The following is a 23,920-nucleotide window of genomic DNA, read 5'->3' as shown; positions in this document are numbered from 1 at the left end:
AAAAAATATTTATATTTCATACAACTATACAAGTAAAATAGGTACTTATCGAAATAGGTACTTACCTCGGTACTTACATTATTATTCATATTATTATAAATGCATTATTTATTTTTTATTTTTTACTTTTCACTTGTTTAAAAGTTGGTGTATTATTACATATACAAGAATTGATAGTTACATTCAAAATGTTATCAATAAATAAAAACCTACAATTTTTAAAAATGTTTGGACATATTTTTATGTAACAATCAATTTTAGCCAACTTTCTACTCCTTATACCATGTTTGTTGTCTATCAATAATTTTTCAAATAATATTTCAAAATACATTTTTAATTAACCTAACTTGGTTTTCCGTTAACTAAATCATGTAATTATGCCATGTAGCCATTATAAGTATTTAAAAAATGCAATGTGTTATTAAAATGTATTTTTTTACAATTAAATTAGGTATCTGATAAACTCATAATTTATTGTTTTAATAAATTATTTATTCTAATTATTCATATTACTGGTTACAGAATAAATAATATTTTTGACCAATTATTTCTATGAAAGTATGGAATGTATAAAATTATTAAAATCTTAATGAACTACCACACGTTATATAATTGTATTTGTATACAATCTGTGATACCTCCTTGAAATGGTCAAAAAATCTCCTTATAGATATTTGACTATAGTCAGTGGCGTAACTGGGGGCCTGGGCCCTCACGCGTTGCGTGGGGACCCACAGTAATTTGGGGCCTTTGGTTATAGGGGTATATTAGATATAACAATATATTAATTATACTTTCTTTATTTATTATTAAAAAACTTTTTATAATAGGACAGTAGCTCTATTACATATTTTTTTTTTTTTGGGGGGGGGGGGGGCAAAAATTTTTTTTAAGCCACTGACTATAGTACCTAAATAATTAGAATAACTATACACTTCTAATTATCATCTGATGGAAATTTATGAAAACTTAAACCTCGATTTCGTCGGCTGTTATTTGTGCAACTCCAAAACGAACAACTTTTGTGTGAAGGCATTTTATTTTTTATTTTAAATTATTAATTAAATCTGTGAAGGCCCATTACATAGAAAAAAAAAATATATGTTTTGTATCACATAATTATTACAAACATTTATGTTTGTAAAAATAAATGTTTATTTTTGTTATCGAATGCTATTTATAGATATTTATATTTATTTTATAATTATAGATTCCTTCCAATAAAACAGAGAGCGGGTGTTTTTTATTCTGAACGAAGTGATAAATGTATTGATTTTACAATTTTACAATTTATCGTTCTGATTATCATTGTTGTTAATTTTTAGCGAGACATAGCTTTTTAAAATTGGACTTTCTTTGTATTATTAAAATAATATAAAATTCAGTATTTGATACATAGAGCGCGTCCGAGTATTTTCAGGGGGCTATGTCGTCTACAATTATCATTGTTTGTCCCGTATTGTCATTTATAGTATTTGTCCATATTAATAAAATTATATTTACTTAATTATAATGTAATCTTAATATTAGGTCATTAGGGATATTTTAACAGTAATTTTATTGTCTAACATTATTTTAACAGTGGTTTGAACTAAATAAATTCAAACAAAATTAATTTTTGCTGAATTATAGGGTTTTGTTATTGAAATCAATAGCTAACTTTTATTTTTTTTAATATGTATAACAGTAGGTTATATTATTATTTTATAGGATATTATGCATATTATTTAACACATCATAATTGGTAAATTATGAGTTAAGTTAATAAATTAATGAGTAAAAAATACTGAAAAATTAAAAATATTTAATGAGTTTATACGTTTGGAGTATTTTCATTAATGTTTATTGCAAAGTCTTTTTAGTCTTAACTTGCATGTTTGCTTCTGTTTTTTAATGTCGACAAGTTTGTATGCGTTTAGCACCACTTGAAATAGACTTGCATTTAGAACGTGATGTAGGTTGTGTTTCAATCATTTTTCCATGTCATTACCGGAAAAAATGTTTTGAAAATTCTGATAATTGTTCAACTGAATAAATGCGACTCAAGTTATTATTTATATTTCTTAAATTTTCAAGATAATTTCGACATTTTTTTTTTCCACCAAACGTAATGTTGTCCATTTAAGGTTGAGATGTTTGAATTTCTGAATCAATTATGACCCCAAGTGTCTCATATACCTATGAAGTATTTGTTTTGTGAAAATTACTATTATATGATTTATTGACTTCGTCCATAGATCTCTATAGATTCAGATCTTGCTTCAGTTAAATTCAATTGTTCTTGTATATGATCCTCATGTTCTTTATTCATTTTGTTAAAAAAAAATAAGGCCAAATTCTTCACCTATATTCGGTCTGTAGTATAGTTAAAACTGAACAATTTATTATTACATAACTGTTTAAATGCACAGCACAAATTTGTTGCAAAATGATCCACATTAACCTGCATTAACCCTTTATTATTAATATTTGTCAAACCTAACTAACCAAATATTAAGATTTTACTATAGGTGATAAAGTGAATGTAAGCATTGCACTATAAAAACCAGAATGCACATTGTTAACCCATTAACATTTACCTTAATATCAGTAATAAATCCTTGTCGTATGTATAATACATTTATCTTTTTTTCTTGTATCGGTAGTTTCTTTCTTCACAATTATTTTAATGATAGCATTGCAATTTATATTTCTTAGTCGGATTCTGTTACTATTACTTAAATTCAATAGTTTTATTTCTTGAAGAGTGTTGACAAGAATAGTCTGTGATACAAATATCTGTTTATTTGATAAGTACATTTAAGAATCCAATTTATTTTGGTTTCTAGAGAATATTTCTGAATCCATTTATCACATGAAGTAGGTACTATATGATTCATGGTCATGGCAGTATTCCAATTAGGTTTTCAAAAATATTGCAGAAACAATTTTACTTATAACCTGACAGTAATTGTCAAATTAAAAATTTGCCATATTGTTAAATATTTTTAAGCATATAAGGTAGTTAAAAACTTAAAAAAATAAAATAATGATTAATATACATGTACTATCTAATAATCAAATCTATAACCATGCTAAAAATAGATTTATTCACATTAAATAAAATATGATAATTAATAAAAATATTATAAACATGATAACAAAATATAATAAACATCTTTAAATATACTTTATTTTTCAGTATTTAACCCGGATTAACTTAACTCCCAATTTATCAAGTATGATGTATAAAATAATATGCATAATATCCTATAAAATAATGATATAACCTATTGTTATATATATTTGAAAAAATAAAAGTTAATTATCGATTCCAATAACAAAACCTAATAATTCAGCAAAATGTATATTGTTTAAATTTATTTATTTCAAGCCACTGTAAAAATAATGTTTGGTAATCAAATTACTGTTAAAATATCCCTAATGACCTAATATTAAGATTATATTATAATAAAGTGAAAGTAATTTTATTTATATGGACGAGTGCTGTATATTAGTCGGAAATGTATTTGATTTATTGAGTTTCTAAACTGTACCTGAATTTAGTATTAGTGTGCTCGATTCAAGTGGCATAATGATAATAACAGTAATAACAAATGCGCAGCCGGAAGGGACAGCTAGTATACACAATATTACACATATAAATTGGTTTAAAGTCCGCATTACATTACCAAATCTAAAGAACTTACTTGGACACCACGGATTGAACAGTATGTAAATTGGATTTCCTTTAGCTGAGAACATAGCCGCTTCTTGTCCAAATCGGGTATCTATGTCAAATATCCATTGTCCTACAATGCAGTTATTCGGTGGAGTGATCTATAAACCATCGATCATGTTTAAACAATTAATAAGCTTTAACCTAATCAATGTTATTTATTTATTCTGATATTGCCTTGAACATATATTTACCCTAACGCTGACTACGTGTGGGTCCACGTCATCAGTAGACATCACGTACGCTGACCAATGGCCATTGCCATTACTTGGATTTTCTTTCAAGGGCACAGCAGCCATAGTGTTATTTCCAAAGTTTGCATCTCCCGTTTCTGAAATATATATAATTTAACTTTACATAAATATTCCAATAACAACATTTTCAACATCGTGATCGGAGGGAAGGAGAAATGTCTAATATATGGGTCATAAATCTCAAGCATCAAAGCAATTTGAAATATACATGTTAATAATATTTTTATATTTTTATCCAGGGTTTGAAAATGTAATACGAGATTCCACTTAAGTCTTGCTTACTAGAATTAAAAGTTGAATTTAATTATACAAATATTTTTTTATGAGCATCAAAAGTTGATATTTCGATGAATTGATCATTGATCTCAATATTACTATAAAGTAAGAATCATTCTTACTTAATATTTCGTTTTATCAAATGGAATGCACAAAATATATAAATAATAATAATAATAATTCGCTGAACTTTATGTAGGTGGTATCTAAGTTCTAGGACAGGGGTGGCAAATTATTTGAACTCGACTTGCCAAAAATTACATTTTTTTTTCGAGCTCCCTTGAAAAATATTATACATTATAAACTATATTTAAGAAAAAAATTTACTATTCACTATTTAATTAATAGTTTTAACATAAAAATATTGGTTTAGGTAACATAATATAATAAAGTAACTTTATAAATACATCTTTTTTTTATGTGATTTTTTGATAAATATTTTATGCCAGTTCGTTGATATTTGGTTTATAATTATTAACTTTTGATGAATTACATGTATACTGTATTCACTAGTTCTGAAATCAGATTTTATAAAATTAATTTCTGAAAATAGTGACTCACATGAATAGGTTAAAGAAAAAATAAGCAAGTCAGATAATGCTACTATTTTTAAAGTAGAATAATCTTGTGAAATTCAATTCCACGCTTTCAAAATCTTGTTCCCTATGTTTACGATCAATTATTTTCCTATTGCCCTACCACACTATATTTCTTCCAATTCATTTCTCAGTACAACGATTTTTTCTTTTCACAGACGTATTTTTACCGATTAGTGTTTACTAAGATATATATTATGAGCATGTGGCTTTTATCGGTTAATAACGGCTATTCAATTTTATCTGTAGATAAAATAATAATAGGTATATAATATTGTCTACAGTATGTTATTTACCTTTTTAAAAAATCTAACAAAATTAATATAGATAATATATTTGTCTAGGCGGCGAGGCGCGGAACTGTGGCGACATTACAGAGAGTAAGTAACGCCTGCAGACAATATACAATAATATAACCTATGTAAAAAAATAATTTTCATTTTTTGGGAGCCCTCAAAATCTTTTTTTTGCTTGCCATGGATTTGACATCCCTGTTCTAGAAACAATTATACTTAAGTGTATCGTGTTCAATATATTTATAACTACTAAGTTCACTGCTCATACTCTGTATCTTTTAATACTTTATCATTTGAGTGTCTCTGTGTCTTCGTATACCGTGTAAGTAATGCTATTATCAATTTCAGTAAGTATGCCTTCCTGAAAAACATTGTACTTACAGTTACCCCATCAGAGAATAATTTATATAGCATTCTTGATTTATTTATTTGTTGCTGTTGTTTAATAAAATTGAAAAAAATTACAAAAGCCCTCAGGCCCACGCATTTAGTTACGACTCTAGTATATCATTTATATATTTTCCAACCAAATCAAGCTGTCTGATAAAACATTTTAAACATAATTTTTTGAAAATATATAATCAAAAAATTCAAATACATCTAAATTATATTGATTGATGTATAGTAATACACTAATACTTATTATATTATTATGTCACAAATTGTAAATTTTTAACTAATCATTATATTAAAATTGGTTTTAAAAATCAAAATCAGTAGTATTATTAATTGTTGTGTCTATATTTCACGTTTTGTATCAAAATTAAATGTGAAATAATTTCGTATAGTACTATTAAAAATTTGCTACTTAAATTTGGTTAAATTTGGTATTCCAAACATACGTAATACGATGAATATTACATATCATCGGTTGGTGAATATGTGCTTTTATGAATAAATGGTCTTCAATATTGTAGGTGGTTTCTATTAAGAAATTGTATCTAATAACTGGTTGGTACTTTGGAGAGTTAAAAGTAGGAAAATATTTTTCTTCAATTTTGTTTTTATTATTGTTAATTTGTAATTAATAACCGTAGATAATGATTTAGATTTTCTAGATATAGCATAAATGTATAATTTATGTAGCTTATTGTATTTAGCATACATAGTATTTTTTAGCTGATTTTGAACTATCTGAAGACAAAAATTTAATACAATAATGTTTAATATTTTATAAAAATGTAAAATAATAATATTTAGCTCTAGGGTTAATATACATTGGTTTGTTTTTCTAGCACCCATTTACAATTTTTTTTTTTATTGTTCTTATAATAAATTAACATCGGCGACAAAGAGTTCATTAGTTTTATAATTACATGTTTTTAAATTTAAATTTAAATTTTACCGTACAGGTTTGTTTTGCTGAAGAATTTAAGGATTTGGGTAAATTTGTATAGTCATGTCCACATACATTTCTTCTAATTAATATAAATTAGGTATCCATTTTTATTTTTATCATATAATTACATATACTTATATAACTTATGACACGAAAATCAGATGTTTTATGGGCAATTATACATTTTAATTAATTATGTAATGTAAAGCCTAGATGCTACTCAATATTACTCTGATTATTTATATTCCATTAGATAAAAAAAAAAATGAAAATAATTGCCTATTCATAACATAAAATTACGGGCTTGTAGAATTCAACATGGACCATTTATAAGGCGCCACATATAGGCAAATCAAAATGAAATTTTCTTTTAAATTGTATTATTATATATTTTACGAAATTAATGAAGAATGTTACGTGATTTAGCATTAAGTCTGTTTGTAAACAATTTGTCTTACATTTTCAAATTATAGATGTCAGGACAAAGTATGATAAAAAAAATACAAGAAAATACTAAAATTATTTTAATTTTGTTTTCGCAATTTTTACAAGATCAATAGGTAACTTAATTATAATTATTAGTGGAAAAAGTCAATACTATTATTACAAACAAATTATACGACCCTTAATACTCAATTCTGCACCTACCTGTGGCAACTACAGTGCAAAAACTCGTATGTATAAAATTTAAGTTTTCCAGCCTATAATACTTTAAACAATATTAAATGCACCCTGGTTTATCAGAAATGAAGTATGGCTTAATTAACTCATTTGAACAACTGCATCAGGCAAAAAGTGCGCAATATTATTTTCAAAGTAAGTTACAAGCCTACTTTTAGCTCAGTTTTAATTTAAATTTTATTATTTTCCAGGATAATGCCTAGAATACTAAATGTCGTTTTCGTATCTTCCATTATTTCCTTGTAATTCCGCTTCTAAACGTGACAAGACTTTCGTAATTGACAATAATTACTGGACAACGAGGGAAGGTAAAGCACTAAAGCATGTACTCACAATAAGAATTAAGACTTACGAAATTCAAATGTTCAAATCAAATTATTCTAAGTGTTATTCTGTAGAAAAATAAAAACAAAATCTCTAGTAAATACGAAGTTATTTGCAGTTAAACGTTATTTCCTTTCAAATATGCTAATTTGTATCAACTTTTTTACCTTTTTTTAATTAAAAATATTAAAGATAATTTGTAAATTTTTGCTCTGTTGATTGTGTATGTTAGATAACTTAAAAACATATGACCGTATAGATACATGCCATTTTCACTGAATGTTTATATTCAGTGTATATCGCATGTTCGATTATTATTAGTTTTTTTAAATTTTGTGTCGATAAAAAAATGTTCATTTGGTCATAAACTTGAAAGTGTAATACAACGTTCTTCGTAAGTTGCTGTTGATGGAAATTAAAAACAAATTGGAGTGTAAATCTGCAGTATTTTTGTATGCGCGTCTAAATTTTGAATTTTAACAAAACTTAAAAATCATGAAAATTCGATATTTTTTGAATTAGAAATTCACACAATTTTTTTTTAAATCGGAGATTTTAAAATGTAATACAAGATTCCTTATAAGTTCGTCTACCTTTATCAAAAAATAAATGTCTATTAAAAGGTCTATGAGAATTTGAAATTCAAATTTTTACAAATGAATTCAATTTAAAATTTAAAATAAGATGGCATGTAAGTAGTTAATTCTGTAAAGAAAAAATTAAAAAAATTATATTAACACATTTTTTTTCATAGTTCTTTTAAGTTCAAATTTATACATTTGTAAATTACATAATTTTACCAAGAATAACAATTTTAGTTATTCTGTTGTAATTTAAAATTATTATTCATGGGTACTTGAAATATTTAAACCAGGTATATAGTTATATTATGTGCACTGTACACAATATAATGACATTTATAAATATAATTTGTTAGACGAAAATGAAATTTAACTTACTACAGTGCTAATAACAGCTTATAGTAGAACAAATTATTTTAATCACAATAATATCATAAAAAATATACCTACATAGTAAAATTATATGCTGACGGACAGTCTTTGCTAAGAATCGTTCATCGTATACAATGATATTTTCATATTATTAAATTCAAATTTCACATATCCATTACAGTGACTCCCTAGTCACCTAATGTACAATAGAGTGTTACCCACTTTTTTATTTTATAATTTTATACTTTCTGTTTTATTAGTAATATAGATGTATTTATTATAATTTGTACGTCCCTGCCTTATTTTTTGTTTACTGAATACGAATATAATCTAATATGATTTTTTCTTTTCAATAAACATAATACTTTTTATATTTAAAAAAAAACTTTACACTAAGATAGTAAGATATACAATTATACACTTATATCATTATCATATTAATCATACTTCATACCCACGTGCCATAAATATGCCAAATATTGAATAAATTTACTATAGTATAGTTGGTAAATTTAAAATATTGTTTTATATGAGTGTACTAGACAAAAATACGGAACTCAGCTATATTCAAATGTAAGTAATATATTAGATAATATTATTGATAATAATCGCGGACAACAAGAATCTAACAGATACTAGATATAATACGATAAATATTCTTTTGTAAATTAAGTAAGGACAAAATCTATAAATTAGCGGAGGCGAAATTATAGATGTGGTTTTATGAAACGCGTAGGTACTTATAACTAGGTATGTACTAACAGTATTATTCACTGACTATAGGCATCATGTGGGATTACTCAAAATTAAAAGTATCTAAAATACTAATAAATGTGTTTTTCAGGTAAAAGAATAGTAGAAAAATATTAAAATACATCTGTTGTCAACTCTATGTAATGGCGGTATGTATTAAATGTCTTAAGGTGAATTGTATTAGTTTTACTAATTATAATTAGCTAATGCGTATTCATTATAATGTGAACACATGTCCTGTAGTGGTATATACCTATACATTACTGCCAAATTGGCAATGATTATAATTAGGCACTGTTAAGAACAAAAGATATTGTGAAACAATTTGTCCTATGAAGGAATTTATATCAATTCTATATCATTTTTAACAATTCCTATACTACATTTTAGAAATGGTACAATAATAAAATTAAATATTAATATTTGACTAGCTGTTATGATCAAGGCGATGTATGAATACTTTAGTAATATATTGAACATTTTTCTTTCACAATAGCAAAACAATTTGGATCAGACAATAAAAGATTAATAGTGAGGTACAAAATGTGTTAAATGTAAATGTATATCAAATCCCCAGAAAATTAAGTCTAAAATATTGTCATTTATAACCAATAGAGATACGTTGTGTATCAAACTTAACATGTTATAAGACGGTAGTAAAAATATAAGAACTGTTATAAATTTTAATTGTAATAGTAAATAATGTATAGGTACCTTTATAAAGTGGAAACTATCTTATCTGTGAATATTTAAGATTTGATGTTCAAAATGAACAATGACCCACTTGCTTATTAAACAAACCAGCATTTTGAACATTTTAAAACATTACATTGATCAATTTCCCACATACTTAAAATATAGCTATCAAACATAAATTTTGTTTTACTAAAACTCTTCAAATTTAATTAGTGTATTCTTATTATAATAGGTACATTATTACGATTTTTGTACCTTAGGTAGATTTCATTGAATATGTGGAAAACTGTAAATATTATTTTCATCCAAATTCAATCTCGAATTAATAAATTATAGGTTGATAAATGTGTTTAAATATTTATAACATACTTTATTGACATATATGATATTTGTTCTAAGAACTATGTCGAATAAACGATTTTTTTTCCTGAGAATATTATTTTATAACAGACTTGCGAGGCCCGCCGAATAAGTGACCGAGAAAAAAATTAGAAATAATACAACTGGGATAAGGATGAAACACAAAAGAAGAAAACTATATCAAATAACCGTCACCTTGTATTTTTCAATGACCACCCATGCATACTTGCATTGTGTGCACCTACTATATTATTTTAAATGCATAATGTGCAACGCGTACTACACACATACTATTCATTTTTACAGTATCACGGTGCCCGTGCCACGTGGGATTCGGTTGTCGTTAATATAATATTATATCAATAATTAATATAATATAATACACCGCTATTATTATGCAATTAAAACAGGGAAACAGGCTTATTGTATTAGGTCAAAAACACCTACTCAACGAGTTGGACGCATTTCCTATGTTGTTCCTATGTTTCCCACAGTTATTAATAAATAATAATGCATTGTGAATGGTTTTATTTAGAACATATTACTACCTTGGTATTATACAGAAATCGCAGTGCTTGCAGCTTGCCATTGTAAATATTATTTTTAATTTTTTTATTGCTAAATCTTAATATACATATTTCATGATTGTCATTTTCGATCACTAAACACAATAATAAAGGCATAAACTGAGATTTTTTTTGTCTGGGATTAGTATAGTTTTCAAAATTATTCGAGCCTGCTTCAGAATTGGTTAACATAATCCTTATGCAATAATACAACATGCATAATGCATGTATCGTGGTATTGGACGAGGACAATTGCGTAATTTATCCATTTTCTATTGTTTTTAGCTTTTTACTTATGTCCATTGAAAATACCTATTTAACTGTACAACATTATTTTAACACTATTATCGTTCTTCGGTATGGTTATATTTGCTCTTGTATTTTGCAACCTTGGGTACTACCAAAAATGCCTGTACCCAGCTTAAAAAATAATACGCCAAATATATATGGCTATATTACATTAGGTATAATAAAGTTATTGGTTATTACCAGCCAATTTGAACATAAACGACACACTGTCATTAGCCATGTCAAATTCTCGGTCGAATTTCAAGTAAAAGCAAATTGGAAGTCCTCTGCGTACGACTAAAGTTGGATTCCTTTCGTACATACAATAATACTTATCGGTCCTGTGCTTTTGTCCGTTTTTTACAAAGCAGTAGTTAATCCATTCTAGATTTAATGGACCCATATCAGTCGTGTTTGGTGATCGGCGAATCACTGCAAAATAAAATAAACATTTTAATTAATAATTTATAAGATAATTATTGTAATATATATTGAGGCTGGTGGATAAAAATCGTGGACAAAATTTGAATTGAAAATATATAATTATAAATTATAATATTTTTTCAGACGAAACAAAATATACTTAGCTATATCTAATTATAAATAATTCGTGTTAGTTGTGTTGTTATTAATGCACTTACATATTATGTTTACCCATGAATTATACTACCACAATATAAGAATTGAGAAACCAAAGTTCGATAAAAGTTAATTAAAATCTTTCTATTTTTTTATACCTTTATGTGTAAACTTATTCTAAAATAACTATGTGTACACTATAACTACTACTTTACTAGGGACTACGAATATACTCAATGTACTCATTATGTCGTTGAAGAATAAATACAAATATAGGTATGATCCTACTACTGTGTACCTACTAGGTAGGTATCTATTGAATATAGAAAATTCCAAGGGGACGTTCTTCTGTCCTATTATAAAAGTATACCCGTTTCTTTCCTATTTTATATTCGTTTAATGTTATATGTTAGAAAAATATCTTGGATTGAAAATATTTATGTAAAATATTCAAAATTCCTAAAATAATGTATTAAAAATTAATATTTAAATCAAAATGAATATTAATTATTTAAGTACCTATACAAAAACATTACGGCATCCTTTGAAAAGAGGGTACAAATAAAAGTAGTTTTATTAGTTTTTTCAAATATTCTGGATTCTGTATTCTACGTATATTGTATATGTTAATGTACAAATTTTACATTTTTATTTTTCATAGTATAACCCAGATTCCAGGTTAAGCAGGCTTTATAGTAAATAATAATATGAGTAGATGTACAAGCTTCAAGTGTGGCCACATTTCAAAATATCAGATACCTAGGTACTACTTTACTGTTACAAAATGTTTTTTTTTATTTTACGATTTTGTCTACAAGAGAGAATTGAAAACGAAAAATCTATTATGAAAATTATTTTCTCTCGTACCCGTGATTTTCGTATACCATACAACGTATATAATATAGGTAGTATTCTCGTAGGCATAGTTGTATATTATAATAGTGCACAATTAAAATATAAGCGTACCTACGTCATATGCACCGGCCACCGGATATTATGATACAGTGAGTAGGACGAAATTGCATAAGATGCGTGTAAACAACAACAACGACGACGACGGCGATGACGATGATGACGATTACGACAACATTACCTACATCTAATCGCCGTCGTCGCCGCCGCCGCTGCACATGATAATGACGACTATGATCTTTTATGCTCCGGAGGGCTCGCGATTAGTGGGCCGGCTGCCGGCGTAGGCGTATCCACACAATTTCACACGTGTACAAAAAAAACTAAGCACCCATCTCGAAGTCGTCCCGAGAGTTTTATATACAGGGCATAGAACTAAGTGTTCATATAATAGAAAAATCAAAAAATATCATGAACGAGATCTGTTCTCCTATTCCTGTCACTGCCACCCCAGCCCGAATACACACATATTTCAATATAACAGACCTATACCATTAAAAATTTAATTGAGGGAAAACATTTGAATGGTTAAAAATCTTTTTATAATTGTATACAATTATAGTAATTTTGCATCCAATAGGTAAATCAATCCACGTAGAAATATTGAGATTATTCGACGGTTATTAATCGTATAGGTACATTATTATGCAAAATGGTATTATAGACATAAAAAAAATATATTTACTTTATCTGTCCATATATTTAAAATCTACTAACTAGACTAATTTAAATTGTAAAGTTATATAATTAATGATAATAATAATAATATATTAATTAATAACAATACACTTTAAAATAATATTCTGCCAGTCATTATTTCACACAGGAACAACAATAATTTATAAAACAAAACAATGTCTGTATTTTTAAATTTAAAAACAATTTAGACTGACCCGTTTTTGGATTGTGATGATAAAGTTTTTGTTATTACTCAGTTTTGTTACTATATTATTTGGAGCCGGTATATTATGTCAAACAATGTTTATTCTGTGTAATACTTGATTTAGTAGGGGTGAGGGATAAAAATATCAAAGTATACGACTATGGGTAGTTAAGAAATAGGTTCTACAAAATAATTTGACGAAATATATATAATATGTATATTGTAGGTATTAATGTATTATACACACACGTGACATGACATATTATAACTAATAAAGTAGGATAAAATCTCAACGTCCCATTTTGCAATCGCATAATATTATAATTATTATTATGACTGTAGCGTAATATAATTCGGAGACTCTAAAAATACACTGAATTATCGTTCTCGGCTTATGGACCACGTGCGCGTGTAATACCGTAGTGAGTGGGTGGTTCTTTATACTGTTCACGGTAGATTTTTTTATGTATAAAATTAGCGTACTATATTATTATACAAGTACTTAAAGTCTAAAAATACGTGTTAGAGCGAAGCGCGTTGTGCTTAACGTTTCGTAACACTCGATAACAAGATATAAAAATAATAATTATGGTCATGACATGTCGGCAACACGAATTTACGCTATACAAACTAATATCAACCGAAATTTTGAGATATGTATACAACAATAAATAGCCATGGATTTCATAGATAAAAAGTAAAAGTGTATCCCTTGTTATATTAAGTATGTCCCAATAAAACATGCCTAGAAATATAGTTACAACGTTATTTACTAAAGACGTATGTTAATTCCGAGCAACATTAGTTTATGATGTTAATATTTTAATTTTAGTATGACTTATTATTATTATTTTTACAGAACCATGGAATTTTGAATTGCTAAACTTAAAACTTCATCTTACATTTTATGTTGGTTGCCTACTTTGACTTCTGCTTTGATAGACTTATTTTATTGATTTTATAAAATATAATACTCATATATAGTTTTGATTTTAATTTCAAGATAATCCATGAAGACTTACACAAATGACAAATAGTATCTACACTTTTCTATTTTCAATATTTTCTGGTGCATGTAACAATTATCAGCTAGTTATATATATATATGTGTATAAATATAAAATATACAAGTACCTACTTATAATGTACGCCCTATAAGATATAAGCTCAACGGTTGTAGAAACTAGAATCTAGATAGTTCTATATTGCTATAGCTACTAAATTACTTTTAAATGTTCATTAACAATATTATATCCGATTTGTCTCCATTAAACGTGTTATACACTCTGTCGAAAACTTATTTTAGTTCTGAAAATGTTGTTTCATATTTTAGTTACTACCTACTTATATTGTTAAAATGCGTAAGTAGGCCATACAAAAATGAAAATAAGCCATAGTATATAAATTGTATGTTTATAAAACATTATACTTAACATATTCAGTTTATAAATTTACCTTTATTAACTTATACTTCGTTAGCATCCTGGTTATTTGCGTTATTGATATACTTGATCCTTGACCATTTTCCAGCAAAATTAAAAAATTTATCGGCCAAACTTCTAACTATGATGTATTTATCAATTTTTTCCAAAATACCAACCTGCAGGTATACTAAATTCTTGGAAATTTGAAGATAATTATTAATATTTTTAAATCCTGATTCCTGAAGAGTCTGAATCGACATTAATTTGAACAGTTTTCCATATTATATTATTATTTATTTTATAAAAAAAGTTTTAATATTAGCAAGATATTTTAGGTAGCCACCCACATGTCATAATAATCTTGCGGCCCACCCCGCTTAGAGCGATTGCTCGGCGGTCACAAGTCATAAGAATAATGTTTAACTATATAAGTAGATAGGTATTGCATATACCGTGTTCTACACGTTTCACTTTATTTGTTTATACCTATTAAACACTTATTTTTAAATATTACACAGCTTTTGTAAGTAGATTATGGTTATAAAAACGAAACAACATAGTAAATACCAGTAAGTACACTATAATTTTTAGTTGTCACCCACACGAGACTAAACAAAATAATAATATGCTTTTAACATATTTTAGGCATAGATAAGTATAGTAAAAATACAACGTGTTATTAATAAAAATATTTTTATACAATGTCCATAGAAAAAGTTAATAATAGTACCTACAAAAGTATAGCAACACTGAGAATACAACTTCAATGCATAATTAAAATAATTGAGTAGGAATTGGGAGATCATAGATGATAAGGTTCGACTGGTTTTCAAAAAATACAGTTATAGACTTAAATACCGAAGTGACTCCAAATATTATATACTAAATATTAAAACGAAAAATCGGGGAAATTGCTCTGCTACATAGTAGGTTTCAAGTACCTATACATATCGTTATTAAGCATAGGTTACTGTAATGAATGTATTATATTTAAATTTGATTAGAAATCATTGCATATGGAAAACGAGTCTAAGTGGAAATGGTATGTCAACCTCTATTTCTATAGATATTTTATTATTTATATTTATAATTGTATTAGTAGGTAATAGGTAGGTGGTAAGATGAAAGTTGAACTATTTTTTGCTAAAAACATCGTGTATAATACAATACTTAATACGTATGTGCTATACAATACTTTTTAAAATAATATTATAATTATTAGGTACCTCAAGGATATGACGCGGTTTGGACCAATGGTTTTGTGTTAAGGGTGTCTATCTCTCCTTGCACTTTTTATTTTAGTTAGTAGTGTATTGTTCATTAAAGCCTTGTTAATTGACATATTATAAATACAAATTACAAATCGATGGCTATAGTATAAGTTATTGTTGTTACAACTTTAGACAAATGAAGGCATCCACCAAGACTTTTTTGATAACTGATGATTGCTGACTAAAGTTTTTGACATTTTTTTGTTTTCCTAAATATACTACATTATATTGTAATTGTCATTTGCATAGTATTAGTTTATTTTTAATTTTAAGTGAATTGTATTTTTTTAATTATTTAAGTTATTTGACGGTTTCTTTCAAGATAGTATAAAAATCGAGCAGACTGCCAGTTCAACATTATTTATACCTAAGTAATGTAGAAGATAGAACTTATGACTTTAATTTTCTTACTGCTAATGTTACCGATTTTTGTTGGTTTTATTTTTAAGGGCTTAAAAATATACAAAGTTTCTTTATTTGGATAAATCGGACCGGTCTCCTTGGTATAGGGTTTAGTGGTTTTATAACCACGTCTATGGCCGTATGAATGACTCATGGATTTTATCTCTTTTTTCTCCAACTTGTAATATTATTATAAGTATTTGAATTCTACGCACTTTATGTTTCAACGGATTTCACAGTAGCGTCATAAATCATAATATATCAACAATAAAGACGTGGTTGTCAGTCTTGTTGTCACGTATACGAGTATACAACATTTTAGAAATTAAAACAATTTGACATTTCTGTACCTTTATAAACCCAATAAACACCTTGTGTCCATTCCAATCGGTATACTTTCTCTACCAATATTAATCTTCAGTATCGACACGGATTGTTTTCCAACCTGAGACAAAACGGGCTACTAATTGGTACCTATAACAAATTATTATACATTTCACGGCCAGTCGTGGAGTTGTGAAATGGTCTCGTCCATCCCGTATAAAAATGAACGAAATGTGTTTGACATTTAGTAGCAAAGTTGTATTTGATTCATTCTTTGTTCCGAGCATAAAATAACAGCACATCGACCGCGGTATCGACATTTTTCAAATCGAACATCTCAATAATAAGATACCATTATAGTTTTATTCGGACTACATATTATTATTATTATTACGTGTAATGTACATTTTTATTGTAATATTATGTTGTACATATTTAATTTCATATCTTAGAACAGTTCAAAACGTTTATATAGTATTATAAATTAATGGTTTTGCTTTTGACGATATTGCGATTAGAAAAACGTAGTAACTATGACGGCGCATGTTGCCATTCAAATAAAATAATTATTTCTGCATAAGTCCAATATTATAATTATTTTATACTGTTATAATATAACGTTATAAGTAGCTACATTAATCTCTTAATATTTTCTCATCACATAAGATTTTAATAACACTTACAGGGTTTTGTTTTTAACATGTTATCATGTTGTAACAAATTAATTCATTTTTGAATCATAAAATTTAATTTAATAATACATACAATTGTTTTAATCTATTCATATGATGCATTAATAATTATGTATATATATGTATATATTTCATAATAATACAGTGTACTAGTTTAAAATAAATAATAATTATTAATCGGAGCTGGAGTCGATTTGTGTGATAATAATGTTTTAATTCATCCGACATTATATTGGGTTTATCGTTGGGTTGACCTATTGTGATTTTTATTTAACTCACAATAATGTATCATCGTTAATTTTGTATGAACACATTGAATTGTAATATTATTCTTGTATTTGGGTTGTAAATCGTTTAAGTTAATTGGATCGAGGATATTATTTATTTGTAATATATTTTTTAACAAGAATAATAAAACTTCAAATAAACAACACATATAGGAAATGTAATAAAACAAAGTTATATAATTGCACTGCATAAAATGGAAAATTGAAAAAAAATTGTGTTTTGTAATTTTGTATTAAGATACTAAATATGTTTTTGATTTTTCCATTACTTAGTATAGAAAGCTTGGACATACACGAGTTACGAAGTTAAAGTTAAGTTATTTTTAACATAACTTTTTTAATTTAATTTTCATTAACTTAATTTTAACTTAATTGATTTCTATTGATATAAAATTAATAAATAATGCATACATTGCTTTTAATCAAATCCAAAATACGTTAAATTATAAATAATTAAATTTTAAATATAATAAAATCATTATAAATTATACATATTAGCATATTACACAAACATTTACTTTTTATTATTTTAAACCATATTACTACCTATTTATATATTAAAAAAATAAAAAATAATAACTTAAGACGATACATGTGTGGTATCCGTCTTACGAATGTAAAACATAGCAAACACTTTTTTTGCGTAGGAAAAAACCGTTAAGGTTACAGTCATAACTAAGAAACTTAATTCTTACCTCATAAAAAGGAGAACTTTGGCTGTGAAATATAGTTTTTGAAAAACACAAATATCATGAATTATGAAACAATAAGAAGTTTTTTTCGTGTAAGTGATATCTAAGAATAAAAAAGATATTTCAGAGATAATGTTCTCAGCTATATTGTATATTTTAAGTCTTAACTATGTAGCCTGAGTGCTTCTATCCCTCGAAAAACAGTTTTTGATCTAGGTACTGCACATTTGTAAAACAGAGACAACATATGAGCGTGTAACGTCCTCCTAACTTAATGAAATAGTTAAATGTAAGTTTCCGTATAACTTTTAACTCCACCGAGTTTAAAAAAAATAGGATAACTATTAACTTTAAAAATTTAAAAATATTTTCTATCAACTAAACTCAGTTAAAAACTGTCATTTACTTGCCCAGGTTTGCTTATAGTAGAAAGTGTGCGTCAGTGCATATTTGTGTAAGTATAAGCTGTATGAGTGTATTACAGCGTTAGGTTAGGTTATATATGCAAGTGTACAACTGTTAACTGCACACGAAATTATTCGTGTCATTCATAAAATCATTATATATACAATATACTACAATACACTAATATTCCATAATGAATATTGATATAACAAAACAATCACTTGAAAATATGTATAGTATAATGTGGTATGACCTATCAAATACTATTTAAAAAGGTAAAAGTGAATAAATTGATAAGAAGTAATATGCAATGTTATAGTATGGTAGATAAAATGTTTTTATAGAAAATTCAAAAGCCCTACGTATAGACTACCTACGTTATCGCGATCTAAATATACGGTAATCGATTTGAATATGCTAATCCTACGGACAGAAATCCATAAAATAATTTACATTTAGATTTTAAAAAAGTTGCCCTTCTACAGACTATAATATTGTTTGTGTAATATATACAATATACATACGTCACTCTATATATTTCAATATCTGACGCATTTTATTCATGGGATGATATGTTTACAAGCTACAGACATCAATAATGTCCAATGGGTTCGAGTATGGAGTATTTATTATTATTCAAATAGTTTGCTATAGTTCAAAATCATGGGCTATATATTTTCTTTGGGAATATACAATTTAAAGCCCTACGAATGAACCAAAATTTTTGATGAAACTGATAGGTACTTATTTAATACAGTACCTATACATGCACTTCGCTGTAATGCTGTGTACACCTATAATAATTTTTTTTAATATTACAAGTATTTCACTATTAGTTGTATTCATATTTTAATATTTTTTTAGTTAATTATCATGATAAAATGTGTGTATAGGTACTTACTACTTGTATATATAATGCAAATAGTGCAAGATAAACATAGTTTTCTATTGATTTCCTTTTTTTTCATTCATTACATTAAAATGGTTCGAGATAGTAAAACGAGTTTATCGGCAATTAATTTAAACCTTTCCACAGGAACTATAGGTACACTGTTTTAGCTATTAAACATAATATTTTTACATGCTTTAATCATAATAAAATATCATATTATTTCAATATTAACGAAGTTTGGTTACCTTTTTTGAAATAAATTAAATATTTTCATACCCTTATTTCACATTTCCATAAATGTAACGTTATCTAAATAATATACATGTACACAGCCACATATACGGTGCACCACATGCACTCCTTTTCTATTTTTGCCGTTATATATGTATAGGTATACATATGGACACCAACTACCAAGTTCATTAGTTCCTAATTAATAATTATGTGTAGGTATGTATGATGTATCTGTTAGTGTTTACTGCAATACTATATTTTATGATCTGTAACCTTTGTATTTTAAGTAAAATTAAATTTTTAAATTTTTTTTAGTTTTAATTTTGAGTTCTATTTGTTCTGATTATTTAAGTTTGAAATAATGTGAAACAGGGTTTTCTAAAATTTTAAGGTTGCCAGCAAATGATAATATTATAAAATAATACTGAATTAACGTAAATAAGTACATTAAATGAACGACATAATAGTAGGTCTGAAGCTGTAAAAGGAGCAGTGAACTTGTGATTATTATTATGGCAGGTATAAACTCTTTATTCAGAAATTATCGTTATTAAAATGTTTCTTAAGAACCTAAATATTTGGCCATATTTTTTCCTTATAGTAATTAAAAGTTTTGTAAAATTCGCTTTGGTCGTAAATTGTGCACAGTAAGTTTATATTTAAATACAATTGATGACCAAATTAGCCAAATTGTGAATAACACCTACTTACCGCCATAAATTACTAAATTATTATTAACCTGTTATATCGATATTCATTGTCGGAGATCAATATTGGTAAGTAATGGAAACTTATTAATCTAAAGAGACGAAATACGTAGGTACTACCCATAATATTATTTTATTATTTAATAATATGATACAACCTTGCACATTTTTATAATCACTATTCGTCAAATAAAAAATAAATAATAGTATCATTAATATTGTAAAATGAAAATTCGTTATAATAACAGAAATATTTTACAGTGGTCACTGCAAGAATCGGTCATTGCAAAATGATTTCTTCGCAGCTTAGGTATGTAAAATTATGAATATTTTTATTTAATTTTTAAAAAAAGTTGTTAATGAGTGATATTATAAATTTGTGAATATTGAAAACATACCCGTATATTAATAGGTACAGTTTTAAATAGAAGAATATTTTTTTAATCTTATTTCTTAGAGGCTTATTAGCATAATATTTTTATCTCAAAAATTAAAAACTAAAATATTGATCAGTATAAATTGATAAAAAGTATAATAAATTTAATTTTGATTGAAAAGCATTTGAAAAGAAAAAATAATTAATCATTCATGCTGAATGTTTTTAGTCGTGTTAGACGAGTAAAATCCGTATAACTTAATAACTTACATAAACACTACTAATAATTTTTGCTAGAGTAAAATAAATATCAGAATTTATTATAAGATTTTAAAAAGTAATAAGAGACGTTAAGCAAATTATATTATCCGTTAGTTAGATTAATACAATAATAATTATCGTTCAAGACATTTTCAAAATAATTACAGCAATACAGCATAGACATTAGACATTTTGAAATTTGTCAAGAGAAGTGGTTTACGACTTGTTTCATCCAAGCAAGTACATAATAGAAATTCTTATAGTGAGACAAGGTTGACAAGATACTCCTTCGGCGATGACAACTTATACAGTTTTTAAATCGAAACCGGTTGTTATTTCATCCCACGATGACCCAGTGATGCTCGTAAATCGTATAATATTTCGATATTGGTCTTTTCAATGAAAAATCACTTATCTCATGTATACAATTGAAAATAATATAAAAAAAACGGTAACAATCCCTATAACTTTCAGAAAAACACATTTCTAATAGGAAACAACAACTGTATAATTTAATGTTATTAATGTAAAATCATTCGTTTTTGTTAGGTATTTAAACTTTTCCTATAAAATATTAAACTCAAATTGCTTCAAATTACTCAAATTAAACACAATTGTATTGTACGAGTATCGTATTATAGTTTATATGGAATTGAAATTGAAATTTAATATTTTAATTCTGTTCATCGAGGTATTAAGAATATTTAATATTCATTTAATATTTTAATTACATGTTTTTTTAAATATAGTATTATGTATACATTCATTTTTCCTTTCGTTTTTCGAAGTTAATCTATAATTTTTTCGTAAAATTATATGAAAGTTAAATCCTAATGAAATATTAGCAAACACCATGTTAATGAGAGGAAGTCGAAAATATATAATTTTGTGTTATTTAAATAGTGTTTCAAACAAAGACGGCCACTATTATTGTAATATTATAATATTATAGTACCTAAATAAATAAAATACAAATCAATACCAAATGATTATCGTACCTAAGTACCACTAGCATTTAATCTAACTAAATATGATCATTACATCAAAATATTAATTAAAACTCATGGGTTGTAATTACTATTCAAGATCTAAAACAATTAATTAAATAGAAATTCTACCAGAGGTAAAATAATTTAAGTTAAAAAATAAGTGAGTACTCAAAAATCATTATAGATTGTTACGAAAAATGTTTTTAAATATACCTACCAATACATTATAGGTATATTATGTTTACAATGCTAAATTCATAAAATTGTATTCACATGTAATATTATTGAATCGCATGTTTATTTACAAATTAATATAATATAAAAAATAAAAACAAATACTTAATCAAATTGTTTTTCTTTATAATTTTAGAATTAAAATATGCCGGGTTAAGTACGATGTATAGTTTTATGAATTTAAAATAAAGCTAATTTTTTTTCAAAGAACTCTAATTTATATGTAAAACATTCTGCATTTATACTAATATATATCGTTATTTTGTTAATGGAAATTAATTAATCAATGACCACGGCAGTTCGTGTGTGCGTAACGTTCAATATTTTCGTAGGTTGTAGTTGCACAAAATAAAACAATAACATTATTAAAAATTATTGAATGGTTAATATAATAGAAAATAAATAAAATAACATGATTTGTTTGAGAACACTTACTGTTGTCACCGGTCGGTACCACTACGTAATTCTCATTCGGTTTAGGCAGATCGTTACCCATCTTGCCACTCGAGTGTTCCCGTTCGAATAATCGACATAGTCCGAAACAATCTGTCATAATACTCGGTCATCGGGCGTTTCAAAATGGCAGCGGAATTTTTTTTTTGTTTCTTTCGTCTCGACCTTATCTGAATGTTTTTTAAGTTTATAATATTATAATATATACAAATCGATCACCGTTGTGTTCAGTGCGATAAACGAACGCACTCAAACTCTCACACGCCCGCGTGAATGTATAATAAATATTATGTATGTATGTATTATGTTTATAATAATATGAGATATAGGTACATTTATATACATATGCATACCCAACTACTCGTATGTATGTATATAAACATATTATGTATAGTATAATATATACCACGGGCGTATAAATAAGTGTTTGAATAATAAATTATTATGATAATCCTTTATCGGAAATCCAAAAAAACAAACGTTCACTATCGGCGGTTCATAGACGAATGATTGTCCACAGCCGCCATCTCCGCTAGCTACCTACTTGGTGTAGTGTATACTTACACTACTATGTGTGTATACTTTTCTATATATATATAAATATAAATCACACACACGCATACACACAGTAATATGTACACGTAAACTGTAGGCGTGTATTGTGTACTATTACGCTTGCAAGCGCCGTGTGAGTGTGTATTTAAATAGTATTTGTACTAACACACACTCACATACGGTCTCCAATAATAATTCCGTTTGACCGCCACCACTGCTCGGCTGCGGAAAACATTCGCCGTGTGTTC

The 23,920-nt window shown here is 26.5% G+C and overlaps 1 protein-coding gene across 3 annotated transcripts in view; it reads right to left on the bottom strand.

The window, feature by feature from the left end:
* LOC111041567 (annulin-like) overlaps window positions 1-23,673 on the bottom strand; it is a 44,940-nt gene extending 21,267 nt beyond the window's left edge. Inside the window, exons 1-4 of one of the 3 annotated variants that reach the window (XM_022325868.1) lie at window positions 23,100-23,673; window positions 11,302-11,532; window positions 3,913-4,049; window positions 3,690-3,819 (exon numbers count right to left, since the gene is read on the bottom strand). In XM_022325868.1, coding sequence (XP_022181560.1) covers window positions 3,690-3,819; window positions 3,913-4,049; window positions 11,302-11,532; window positions 23,100-23,217 — 616 coding nt within the window. In that variant the 5' untranslated portion in view covers window positions 23,218-23,673. Of the gene's footprint in view, window positions 1-3,689; window positions 3,820-3,912; window positions 4,050-11,301; window positions 11,533-14,929; window positions 15,473-16,921; window positions 17,567-23,099 lie in introns of those variants that run through there. The other 2 variants (XM_022325870.1, XM_022325869.1) reach the window with 2 other exon arrangements.
* Between the last annotated feature and the right edge of the window lie 247 nt (window positions 23,674-23,920).

Source organism: Myzus persicae, unplaced genomic scaffold (genome assembly GCF_001856785.1).
Source record: "Myzus persicae strain clone G006 unplaced genomic scaffold, MPER_G0061.0, whole genome shotgun sequence".
Classification (NCBI taxonomy): Eukaryota; Metazoa; Arthropoda; class Insecta; order Hemiptera; family Aphididae; genus Myzus; species Myzus persicae.
Note: the sequence above shows the minus strand (reverse complement) of the source record. Positions and strands in the feature narration are given on the sequence as shown.